The 13850-nt window shown below is 41.8% G+C and overlaps 1 protein-coding gene across 1 annotated transcript; it reads left to right on the top strand.

The window, feature by feature from the left end:
- Positions 1–237: 237 nt before the first annotated feature.
- On the top strand, positions 238–13827 carry gabarapl2 (GABA(A) receptor-associated protein like 2). Its single transcript, XM_034086808.1, has 4 exons — positions 238–446; positions 3293–3348; positions 5209–5381; positions 12103–13827. Exons 1-4 carry the CDS (start codon positions 413–415, stop codon positions 12215–12217), a joined length of 378 nt encoding a protein of 125 aa, XP_033942699.1. The 5' UTR covers positions 238–412; the 3' UTR covers positions 12218–13827.
- The last annotated feature ends 23 nt before the right edge of the window (positions 13828–13850 follow it).

Raw genomic sequence — 13850 nt, 5'->3', positions numbered from 1 at the left:
ATCCTTAGACCCTCACATCGTACAAGGAAAAACTACCAGAGAAAAACCCAGTTTTCCTACACTTTAAAATGGCTGCTTTTACGTTGGAAAATTACCTATTTTACATGATGTACGTACCCCAGTTGGGCCCTGCGTGTACTTTCTGCTTTGTTTATGGCTTATGACCGCTCAATTAGTGATAATGATTATTTCCTGGAGAACTTGAAGGCAGCATTATTATCACCACCCTGTCAGACAGTGACGTCACCACACAGCTATACGGACAGTTGCAAGCTTCGGGCAGAGCAATTGTTGACGTTTTGTTTTGATCGGTTTCGTCTGGATTGTTGGACATTACGCCGAAATTACCCGCTAATATAGAAGCCTGCCTACCGACTCTACCATCACGCCTCAGTGCAGGGATCCAGCAAAGATGAAATGGATGTTTAAAGAGGACCATTCCCTCGGTAAAGGGGATTGGATTATTATGAAACAAGAGATGCTCTTGTCATGTCATGCGCCCTCCTTTCTGTTTTGCTCTCTATGCTATTCTGCCATATCATTCCACAGTGGTGCAGCGATGCATGCTCTTCTTACAGCAAATGACTGATCCATGCGGCCTAACCTTGCATGACTAGCATCCTTTCCTTTAAGTCAAATAACCGCTGTCAACACCGGCTTCACCTTTAATACAACACATTAGTCAGCTGTTTTGAGCTGAGGAAACGTGCCTTTCGTTTGCATGGAGACTGTTCTTTGCCAAATTGTATTCTATTTTATGACAATTAAGTGTCGCCTTGTATATCATACTGATAGATAATTGCTATTAGTGTACAAGTGAATTGGCCTAAAATAAATAGACATTTAGATGTGCAGCTCCACTAACTTGGAACAGTCTGCAAACCTGTTTGAAACTGAGCACTTTGGTTCCCCTGCATCACTCTGGAACTCGCTGGGTGCCATGCTGTCTGATACTCACGGTACCTGTCACTGTGAATAGAGTTTTATAAACTGTACGCTGTACATTATGTTGTCATCCTTATTGTTGTTCTGTTGTTTCTATGTTACATGTGTAACTGAAGTCCTGCAGGTCACCCTGAAGAAGAGATCTTTTGATCTCAAGGGGCTTCACCGGGTTAGATAAAGGCTACAAACAAACAAACAAAATATCCTGCTCCACAAAGCACTTTTACTCAAAAGTACATTCGAGTTGTAACTGTTTGCATGGCTTCACACTGCATGCTACCGCTCTACTGCTCTGATTTACTGAAGAAGAGAACATTTAAAGCAGGACAAATACAAACGTTAATTAGTTTGAAAGCAGTTGTGACAGTGTACCAGAGGTGGGAGATGTACCCACATATTGTACTTGAGTAAAAGTAGAAGTACCAAAGTGTAGGAATAGTATTATCATCCAGATATAGTGAAAGTAGCGACAGTAAAAGTAGTCGTTGTGCAGATTGGTCCATTTCAGAATAATATATATATATGTTTTATAATGATTGATCATGAAAGTGTTCTCAAAGCTGGTGAAGGTGCAGCTAGTCTGAAGTACTTTGTAGGCTGCAGGGTAGCTGGTGGATTTACTCCAGGTGGAACTAAAGTCTGACTTAACACTTGATTAGATTTACCATCATTCATCCACATCTGTGAAGTAACTAAAGGTATTAATACATGTAGTGGGGTAGAAGTACACCATTTACCTCTGAATTGTACAAGTAGAAAGTAGCAACAAATTGAAATACACAAGTACCTCAAAATGATACTTAAGTACGGTACTCAAGTAAATGTACTTAGTTACTTTACACCACTGCAGTGTACATAGATAGAGTTTAAGAGTGTTTGAAAAGTTGTGCATCTTTAACGTCTCCTCTTGCATGCACATTTTAAGGGGAATATTCGGTTACCAACATTTCTAAGGGACTTCCACCAGTTCTCAGACAGCTGGGGTAGATTGTTTTGCACCTCCAGACTTTATTTGTGTCCCTCTTGTTTCAGCTCCTCTTCAGATAACTTCTCCTTTGTAAAGAGACGCTGGTCTGGGAGAGGTGCTTCTAGAAGTAGCCTCTTATCTGGGCTAATGAAGGCCTGCCCAGTGTGGAGCCTCTCCCCCCCCCCCCCCCCCCCCCCCAGGCCTGTTCACGGTCTGCTGCCCCAGCTGCTGTGGTGTCATGGAGTGAAGTATACGGCATTTACTCAAGTATTGTACTTAAGTATGATTATAAGGTACATGTACTTTACTTGAGTATTTTCATTTGTGCTTCTACTCCACTACATTTAACAAGCCAACATTGTACTTCTTACTCGACTTCATTTATCCGACAACATTAGTTACGTTACAGATTCAGATTATTCGCTAATAACAATAATATAAACAAACTATGATAAATAATTAAAAGATAAGATATTCAGCAGTAGTATACTAGGAGGCGTGTGGAGCAGTGGTTGGTGCGTTGGTGTTGGGATCAGGGGGCACAGGTTCAAACCCCGCTGCAGTCAGCATGTGGTTGTGTCCCTGAGACGCTTCAAAGTGCTCCCGTGGGGATCGCCCACAGCACTGAGTGTGTGAGTCGCTTTGGATAAAAGCGTCTAACAGGTGACATGATGTAATAGTATACACTGAAACGTGAACTTTAATTAAATGTCAACAGATTTAATAATATCAAATTTGAATAAATTATATTAGGTTCAACTTAATATTATTGCTTTCAACTAACCTAATACAGTTATGTGACTTCTGTTACATGGAATTGAAGTCAGCGGTTGAGTTTGTTCAGTGTGTAAAAGAATGGAACAGAGCTCCACCCGATGAACACATGACGCATCATCAACACAACCCACTCAGTTCATGATTCTCAACTGAGCTGTTAGTACTTTTGGTCCTTCAAGTATATTTTGAAGCTGATACTTTGTACTTTTACTTTAGTAAGATTTGAAATGCATGACAATTACTTGTAACTGACTATTTGTACACTGTAGTAGTTGTACTTTGACTTAAGTACAATGTCGGACTACTTGCTGCACACTAAGCAAGTGTCCTGGAGATAGATGAGTCTCTGGTGATGACAGAGATCACTTTGTTAAAGTGGATTTGAGTCATACCTATTCAACCATCAGTTCTGAAAGGATTCACACTTGGTGTAAAGTTGCATCCTGCTCAGAGCCTCCTCTCCTTGTCTGGCCAGGCTGCTGGGTGTTCTCATGGAGCACTGTGTCAGTCTGTGTTTGGCCGTGAGGACGAGAGGAGGCTCCCAGGAGGCCTCTCTCAGCCCTTTAATCCTGACTTCCTGTTTGTCTCCCGTCTCTCCCGCAGAGCACCGATGTGTGGAGTCAGCCAAAATACGCAACAAATATCCGGACAGAGTCCCGGTGAGTAGGGCGGAGGCGGAGGCGGAGGCGGAGCTTAGGCTCAAATTCATCCACTTCATCATTTGAACAAGATATGTCAATTCAACAAGTTTGAATTCAGGATAAGATTAGATCAAGTTTACTGATCCTGCTCAGGGGGTGTCAGAGAAGTACACACATATTATATAAGTACAAATATATCCAAGTAAACTAAACTACAAACCCGATTCCGATGAAGTTGGGACGTTGTGTAACACGTAAATAAAAACAGAATAAAATGATTTGCTTTTTGATCTAAATTCAATTGAATACACTACAAAGACAAGATCTGTAAGGTTCAAACTGATAAGCTGTATGTATATCCAATACAGCTGGGGCAGGGGCAAGTGTACCACTGTGTTACTCACTCATTTGATAATACGCCTTTGGGAACTGAGGACACTCTTCATTTCAAACCTTTATTTACCCAGGTGTATCCCATTGAGATCACTGATCTCTTTCTCAAGGGAGACCTGCTCAAGTAGTTCCACATGAAACATACAAACATAAACAGAACAACAAAAGGGACATTTTACAGCATCGTTACAGGGATTACAATTGACTCACTTAGTCGGAGCTTTGTAGGTGGAACTACTTCCTGTTCTTGCTTGATGTAAGACTTCAGTTGCCCAACAGTCCGGGGCCTCAGCTGTCATAATGCTCCACACATGTTCAATGGAGACCGTCTAGTACTCTCACTCTATTCCTATGAAGCCACGCTGTTGCACCACGTCCAGTTTGTGGCTTGCATTATCTCGCTGAAGTAAGCAGGGACGTCCCGGAGAAAGAGGTCACTTGGATGTTGCTCCAGAACCTGTCCTTTCAGCATTAATGGGCACTAGCACCAGACCATCACAGACGCTGGCCTTTGAACTTTGCGCTGATACAAATCTGGATGGTCCCTTTCCTCTTTAGCCCGGAGGACACGACGTCCACGATTTCCAAAAAACAGTTTGAAGTGTGGACTCATAAGAGCACAGCACACTTCTCCACTCTGCGTCAGTCCATCTCAGAGGAGCCGGCGGTGTTCCTGGGTGTTGTTGATATATGGCTTTGGTAGTTTCAACCTTCACCTGTAGACGTAGCGACACACTGTGTTTACTGACGATGGTTGTGATGGAAAGTTCTGAAGCAACGGAGACAAAACGCAGAGAGACACGAGGAGAGCAGGAACTTTGATGGCAAACACTGATGGTTTATTTGGAGCTTCGGCCGGACATGTGCTGTGCCACGAGTTGACACTACAGATGCCAAACCAATTGTGAAGATCTCTACCCAGCCCAGACCCATGTATTTAGCTGGTTCTGAGAGAATAATCAACATGCTGCATACAACAGGCAAAGCACGACAACACCTCTACCAGCTGCCGCCAACAGGCAGGAGCAGGGAGACCGCAGAGCGCACAGCAGCCCAGGTGTGCAGGCCCGTGCTCAGTGAGGTCCGTAATACTGATACACGGGTCAGAGCTATGGGCCGGAACATATTTCCCCAACATGGTTTTCAGTGTTCGAAGGTCACTGGCATTACATGTTGGGTTCCCGCCTATCCGCTTCCATGCAGAGATTCCTCCGGATGCTCTGAATCTTTTGATGACATCATGGACTGTCGATGATGAAATCCCTAAATTCCTACCTTGAGAAAGGTTCTTAAACTGTTGGACTATTTGCTCACGCAGTTGTTCTCCAAGTGGTGAACCTCTCCCCACCCTTGCTTGTGAACGACTGAGCCTTTCTGATCTTTGCGTGTGGATGATAATGTCTTTGTATGATATATATATAGTCTATAGGTAATACCTGTAAAACTCAACCCTGATTGTTCATTCTTTAAATGTGCGTGCTCCAGGTGATCGTGGAGAAGGTGTCCGGCTCTCAGATCGTGGACATCGATAAGAGGAAGTACCTGGTGCCCTCTGACATCACAGTGGCCCAGTTCATGTGGATCATCAGGAAACGGATCCAGCTGCCTTCAGAGAAAGCCATCTTCCTCTTCGTCGACAAAACCGTCCCCCAATCCAGGTGAGAGCCCTGTAAATGCACCTTACATTCAACCTGATCTCACCAGAATGCGTGACTCCACCACGACTCCTTAACACCACAATGCGTGGTGGAGTCACGAACTTTGTTACATTTGCGTGTCGGCACCACGCAAACAACCCCAATGTAAAGTGAATGAGGCTCCTTTGTCGTGGTGCACACACGCATTTCTACAACGTGCATTGTGTGTAATGCAACTGTTAATTTTATTAAATTAGTTTGTTTTTAAGGAAGGCCAGAGCTTCAGCTGTGTGTAGATTGTTCCCTTTAGTTAACGTTATTTAAAAGATAATGATCATGTCTTGTATTACGAGCGTCCATTCCCATTGGATAACGGAGAATTTTACACCCGGAAGTAAGTAGCCTATTCTCCTTACTGTCGATTGATTTTACAGTGATATCTGCACTACTCATCGACTAAAAAACACCAAATTGTCCTTGTTAATTACACAACATTGATTGGTTTGAATTGTGTGCAATGCTTTTGTATTTTCCCCCTTCAATTCGGAGAAACAAATATTTTTTCGGAGTTTTTGGACGGCAGAAGACACTACACTACCCAGAATCCTCAGCTATCGTTTGGGACTACAGCATGAACCCCGTGATCAGTCCTCAAGTTCTTTGATTGGTTGACCTCCAACTGCATTCCAAATGAAAAAAAACGTTTCGTAAAAGAGAAATCATACTTTATTCAGCAGTGCTTGCTTTACTCTTTGATAGTCATCACATGAATGCATTGTAATAAATGGTTTGGCTGCATTAAATATTACACATCTGTCTTAGTTATTTATTTATCTACAGAGATCGGGCATCAGAATACACCGGAAACTATTCTTTTACTGTTCTGTTTTAATTTCACAATAAAGTTAGTAGTAATATTTTGTTTTGATATTATTGTTTTTTATTAACTACTAGACGACTGGGTCATGTTAAGACCATCTTTTTTTGGTTGCTATGGGTTTTTTCCATCGCTTTTGTGTTACAAATATCAAAACAATAACAAAATAATATTCGTCGTAAACTAAACCGGAAACAGCAGTATATTTTATTTTGTTAACACTGTAAACTTGACAGCCTTTTAACCCAAACCACCTACTGGTTAAAGCACGTTATTACACGTTTAGAGTAATTGCAATGCAGGAAGATTGTGTTGCTTTTAAAATGCCTTTTTCTTAATGTCTTTCATTTTTGTAACGCACTTTTGAATGTGTTATATTTTATGAAAACATTCAAATATTAAGAGTACATACAAAATAGTGGGAAAGTAGAAGGTCAATTATATAAATATAGAATAGAAAATATCAAGAAGATACTCAAATGATATCTAGAGTAAAACAGTTTAGTGCCTGATAGGAGGATGTGCTAACTAATAAGGCTTTAATTAAAGAAATGTGCAGAATACGACAGTGTAATGGTGGAAGTACACACATTGATAGATGTCTTGTAATGCACTGTTGAGGAACCTGTGACCCAAGTTGTTCATTCATTGCATAACTACACTGTTGTGTATATGATATGTCAATAAACCTTAGAAAATCTTGAAATCTTGAAAGGGATGTGCAAAATAGCAATTATATACAGTCTTTAATGAACTATTAGAGAATAACGAGTAATGAATATGCTTTAAACGGATCTGCAGATAAATATTTAGTCTTCTCAAGCAACCAACTATCAAATATCTCGCCTGATTGTTGGCACTTGACAATCACCTTCACTGAATTTCATTCAGGTGTAACTAAAGTCTGATTTAAGGGTTGTTTATATTTCACATCATTAATCCAAATCTGTAAAGTAACTAAAATAAATGTAGTGGATTAAAAATACCAGGTTAACCTTAAAGAAAGCCCTCAGGATTATAAAAGACCACCATCACCCCAGCCACAAACGGTTCTGTCTGCTGCAGTCTGGCAGGCGGTACCACAGCATTCGGACTAAAACCACCAGACACAGAGACAGCTTCATCCCACAGGCCAGAAGACTATTAAACACTTGAACTTAGAAATAACATTCATCTGGCTGCTACTTAGAAATTATTTATCTAATATATCATATTCCAATCACTTGTATATAGACTCTTATTGCACTATTTCACTATTTTTTCTGTGCATCTGTTTTATTGCGTAGCACTGTTGGAGGAGCCTGTGACCTAAGGGGGGGAGGGGGGTAGGACACGTTCGATTCCTGTTTTGAATAGTGTGCCGTCGATGGGTTTCATTCCATTTCAAAGTCCTTTTGGACGCTCTGTGTAAACGTCGCGCATCTAATCACAGAGGTTGAGGACTGATCACGGGGTTTGTCAAGCTAAGCACATGGTGTAGTCCCAAACGATAGCTGAGGATTCTGGGTAGTGTAGTGTCTTCTGCCGTCCAAAAACTCCGAAAATATATTTGTTTCTCCGAATCGAAGGGGGAAAATACAAAAGCATTGTACACAATTCAAACCAATCAATGTTGTGTAATTAACAAGGACAATTTGGTGTTTTTTAGTCGATGAGTAGTGCAGATATCACTGTAAAATCAATCGACAGTAAGGAGAATAGGCTACTTACTTCCGGGTGTAAAATTCTCCGTTATCCAATGGGAATGGACGCTCGTAATACAATACAGGGGACATGATCATTATCTTTTAAATAACGTTAACTGAAGGGAACAATCTATTTGACACAGCTGAAGCTCTGGCCTTCCTTAAAAACGAACTAATTTAATAAAAATAACAGTTGCATTACACACAATGCACGTTGTAGAAATGCGTGTGTGCACCACGACAAAGGAGCCTCATTCACTTTACATTGGGGTTGTTTGCGTGGTGCCGACACGCAAATGTAACAAAGTTCGTGACTCCACCACGCATTGTGGTGTTAAGGAGTCGTGGTGGAGTCACGCATTCTGGTGAGATCAGGTTGCTTACATTGATCTGAAACCAAGATTATGGTTTACCAAGTAGTCCAAACACATGTGATTTGTTTTGACTTATTTAGTTATTTGATCAATATCTAAAACACGTATAATGAAGTATATTTTATATTTGTATTTCAGCTGTAATACTGTAGCTCTTGTTTATTTGAGTTTTGACTGGTTCTTTCGTCATCCTCACAATTACAGACACTAATATACAGACATCTCTAAAACATGATCAGTTCTTCACTATACTTCTGAGAAAGACTGCTGACCATTACATAATTACAACAATAATAATATCTTTATTCATATAAGACCTTTAAAAACAGAGTTTACAAAATGATTAAAGCAAAGCAAAAGCAGGTTACAAAAGGAATATAAAAACAGCAAACACAGAGCAATCAAAAGTGAGCCAAAATGAAGGGAAAGTCAACACACACACACACACACACACACACACACACACACACACACACACACACACACACACACACACACACACACACACATTTATTTTGACAGGCTGTCATCCTACGACTACAACTATCTCACATTCACACACATTATTTTTTTTCGGCTTACGTTAAGAATGTGTTCGGGCCTGCACGTTCTCTTCATATATATCCATGGCCTACACATTAATATAATATTATTAGAGAATTATTATATCATTATATAATTTCTCCTGGCAGGGCCCACGTCCTGGATGGTGGGCCTGGCCCCCCAGGGCCTGCCCTTGATGCCAGGCCTGTCTCAGGGAAGTATATGTCTGCGTAGAAAAGAAGGGAGAGGTTGTGCTGCTAGATGCTTTTTCAGTGGGAGCATGTATCTAGAAAAAAGTTCGACCTACAATTACATTTTGAGAGACAACTCAGGTATTGTGAGTAAAAGAAGATTAGTGGTTATCAGATGCACGGGTCAGGTTTTACAAATCCAAACCTCAAAAATAGAACAAACCTTATACCAGTAAAATCCGGACTCCTGATGATGTGTGATTAAACCATGGACTGTATATATAAAGGATTAAACACACTTTCACTCGGTGGAAGGCAGACACTAGAGCTACAGAATGCACCGGGGAAACAATTGGTTTGCTGTTGTGGTCCTATAAATGCCATTGTTGCTTCTGTGACATGCTGGAATGCAGCACACTTGAAAAGCAAAACGTCTTCCGATGGGGATTGAAGCAGAATATGTTCTTAAAAATATACAGAGAACATTTTGTAAAGGATTACATCTATCCTTATGAGGTGGAAACTGGCAGACTATAGAAACATGTGGTACAACATGTAGGGTCCACACCAAGCCCCCAGGACGTGGGGCGGGGGGAAGCACAACGGCTAAATGGGGATACTATAAATACCCTGTCAGTCTGTGGCGACATTGGGCACAAACATTTCTTCTTCACATTGACTCACATGGAAAAGAGAAATCTGTCAACTAGCTAAACACTTTTATATCTTTTATTTAAATCATTAGGGTCTTAAAGCTGGACCCAGTGACCCCTAACCCTCATGGAGTACTGTGAGCTGCTGCCAATGTTTTGTTCAATAAAGATATAATAAAAGAAATAAAAAATTCAAACGATATGTTACTGCCAGTGTTTCCCGTTAAAAGTGCTCTACTGTCTACATGAGGTGCGTTTTGGGAAATGTTGCCGGAGACCGAATGTAGTGTCTCCAAGGTCAGTTAGATAATACATGTGTGTGTGAGTTACTAAGGCGACGGCTGAGCAGCACAGTGAGCTTCCATAGCAGAGACTCAGCAAGGAGTGGCACTGGGGCTCAGCAGGGAGTGGCACTGGGGCTCAGCAGGGAGTGGCACTGGGGCTCAGCAGGGAGTGGCACTGGGGCTCAGCAGGGAGTGGCACTGGGGCTCAGCAGGGAGTGGGCACTGGGGCTCAGCAGGGAGTGGCACTGGGGCTCAGCAGGGAGTGGGCACTGGGGCTCAGCAGGGAGTGGCACTGGGGCTCAGCAGGGAGTGGCACTGGGGCTCAGCAGGGAGTGGGCACTGGGGCTCAGCAGGGAGTGGCACTGGGGCTCAGCAGGGAGTGGCACTGGGGCTCAGCAGGGAGTGGGCACTGGGGCTCAGCAGGGAGTGGCACTGGGGCTCAGCAGGGAGTGGCACTGGGGCTCAGCAGGGAGTGGCACTGGGGCTCAGCAGGGAGTGGCACTGGGGCTCAGCAGGGAGTGGCACTGGGGCTCAGCAGGGAGTGGCACTGGGGCTCAGCAAGGAGTGGGCACTGGGGCTCAGCAGGGAGTGGCACTGGGGCTCAGCTCTGCTGCACACTGGGGCTCAGCTCTGCTGCACACTGGGGCTCAGCTCTGCTGCACACTGGGGCTCAGCTCTGCTGCACACTGGGGCTCAGCACCTTGATGCAGAGTAGCAAACCACTCACTGTTACACAATAACCAGGTGTCGCCAAAATAAAGAAAAAGGAAATGATTCATATCTTATGGATTACAACTTTAACCCCTTTATATGTTTCTAAAAGTGGCATCGTGTTTGTTTAGTCTCACATTCACCTGGCAAGTGAACAGACTCACACATCTGGCAGCCTGCTTTGATGGGGATGCCATCACTTCACATATTCTCCTTTTTAGTTTCAGCTTCCTGAAACGAGAGGCCGTGCTGTGACCGCTGAGCTGAGGCTCCTCATATTCTGACACACTGCTTGCTATCAGTGCCTGTCTGCACATTGTGTAGTCGTGGGATACGTCTGAGTTACAGATTGCTCAGTGCAGATCACATCCCCATGAATGAGTCAACAGAGGGATAGATGAATAGGAGCCGAACGTAGATACTACAGGCATCACTTCCTCGTCCGGCTAATAATGGGAATGGTCACAAGTATACACTTCTATTGTTGTTTGTTTGGCTCATCTTCACTGTCCTGTCCTGTCACACCGCCTTCCTCCAGGCCCTTGTCATCAGCTCACTTTAGGCGGTGCAAGCAGAAACAATCTAAGTAAATAAGTTGCAATAGTATTTAAAAAATAGAAACGTATAAGGATAATGAAAAACAAGTATTTTTAAGAAACAATTTAGCATTAAAATAAGAACATAAAGACAAGTATTTACACCAAATCTTTGTTTAAATATACAAAGAACCTTTAAAGCTAAAAACAAAAACACTTCACCATACTATTTATAAAGTATATGTGGCGACAAAAAACACCTTTTAGTAGGGAAGCTGCTTGTAGTGTTTAAATACACAGGGAAATACCTTATACCAGTACAACACCAGTTACACTAATGTGTGTGCATTTTTAGAAATGCATGTCGGCAAAATAAAAATATTGGCAAAAATCCAATAATAATATCGTGACAATTTATACTATTAATATTGTCCACATATAAACTGTTATGGATATTTCTGATGGATATATATAAGCGTACATACATGGTTGGTTGTTTATAAATCATTTTAAGCATTTAGTGTATTTTGTATTTCTGGTACATATTTGCTGACATAGACATTTAGCGAACAACATGCTAGCAAACAACAGCAGGCACTTTCCTCCACTGAGGTTGGCTGTTGATGTCTCTCAGCTGATTTACTGGTTGTTCTCTAATGCACACACAGGATGAAGACAGGAGTTACATTTGTATTATTTAAATATGTTTTTAATGTATGTTGCTCTTATACTGTAGACTAAACAAGCCTCATTGGAAGCCTCATGTTGGATGGATTAGGCCTGTTTTACTACATGTTTTGCCCTCAAATGTTTTTGCTTTGCTTTTGGAGTATGTGTGGTCCTTAGACATGCTAATCTAACCGTTGAGCTTTCTGCTGTGTGTTGCAGTCTGACTATGAGCCAGCTGTACGACAAGGAGCAGGACGAGGACGGCTTCCTGTACGTGGCCTACAGCGGGGAGAACACCTTCGGTTCCAAAGCCTTTTGTACAACACGGGGTTAATGCAACACTGAATACCAGTTACTTTCTCTCTCTCTCACACACACACACACACACACACACACACACACACACACACACACACACACACACACACACACACACACACACACACACACACACACACACACACACACACACACACACGTAACACACCTACACATAGGTATTTATGGTCAGTTTTGATACTAGAAAAGATACATGTTATGGTGAAAATTAACCTACGCTAATATGCTACAACAAACAAACAAGTAACACACTTGTATTTTTTGGAAGGCTCAGATAATCATCAGTGTCAAGAAATGGTTGGCCTTTAGCCATGATTACTGTTTCAAGATTAGTTGTGGAGAAAATATCTGTAGCACTGCCGTTAAGAATAAATAATGCACACATCAAATATCATTAACTTTCCAAGTACATGCCAATCTTCACTCATTACACCATTTGGTAAGGTCCGGCTTTGCTCTCACAGATATGTGTGTTCAGCTGAAGCGAGTAAGAAACTCTAGAATCATGTTCTAGAATCATTAACCACGTTATGGATGTATTTGTATGGCTTATTGTATCGTGTATGAAAACTGAAGTATTTAACTAATGCCGCAGCACTACGATGAACTATAAGAGCAACTGAGCAGCTGATTCAGCTGGTGGATGATAATGGATACCTGTGTCCCTGAGGTCAGGGGCCAGCAGTTACAAAGTGCTTCCAAGCCGCGCTCTTATGTTTTTAGCGCATTATGTCAGATGTTGGTTAGACCCAAAGTGAAGCATACTCGTGATGCCAACAGCCAGCCATGATCCTCAGTGACCCGCTGCAGAAATCAACACTTTACTTGAAGAATGATGTTTGTTAGTGTTCTCATCACAGGGCAACTATGTGAAACGTATAACTAACACTTAAGCGGAACCTATAACCTCTTCTCCACCTACCCCCACTGTCTAGCTTTACTCTCCCCTCACATTTAAGTTTGTCAAACACAATTCTTACTCATAGTAATAATAATAGTTGCAGTATTCGGTGTTAGCTTCTAGTGTCCTTCGACCAGTGGCATTGATTTAGATACAACCAAGAGACAAGTCTTTACAAGAAAAACTGCAAATACACCGAGTCCCACACAGGTACACATTCACATCAGAACATGCACAGTATCCATTTGTATATGTTTATACTTCAAATACACAGGGCTCAGTGGAGATGATAGTTAATGAAATGTGCAGAGGGCTTTCCACCTGTTATGAATAAACCCTGGTTCATGGTTAATATATTCTGCAGTGTTATCAAGTGCTTCAAGTCAAGTGTTGCTTCGAGTGTCAGGCGCCTCTTCTCTCAGATAACGATACCTGCAGGTCTTGGTGCTGAATCAGAGTCAAAGTCATCCTCTCCTTGACCCAGAGAAGTATTCATGAATGTGCACCATAAGCTGACTCAGGCTTTAAACACAGTATGTAGATGTGTAATATATTGCTATAATATTCAGTATTTGTATTTCTTCAATGTTGTAGGTTTGTTAAATCTAACTAAGACATTTTAAATATTTGACCATGGTAAGGTAGTTGGAAGACCTGACCAATACAAATAAATAAATGATACGAATCGTAATGTGTTTGAAAAATGAATATATATTTGATTTCATGA

Source organism: Pseudochaenichthys georgianus, chromosome 7, assembly GCF_902827115.2.
Source record: "Pseudochaenichthys georgianus chromosome 7, fPseGeo1.2, whole genome shotgun sequence".
Taxonomy (NCBI): Eukaryota; Metazoa; Chordata; class Actinopteri; order Perciformes; family Channichthyidae; genus Pseudochaenichthys; species Pseudochaenichthys georgianus.
The sequence above is the reverse complement of the archived record's forward strand: the minus strand, read 5'-3'. Positions and strand labels throughout refer to the sequence as shown.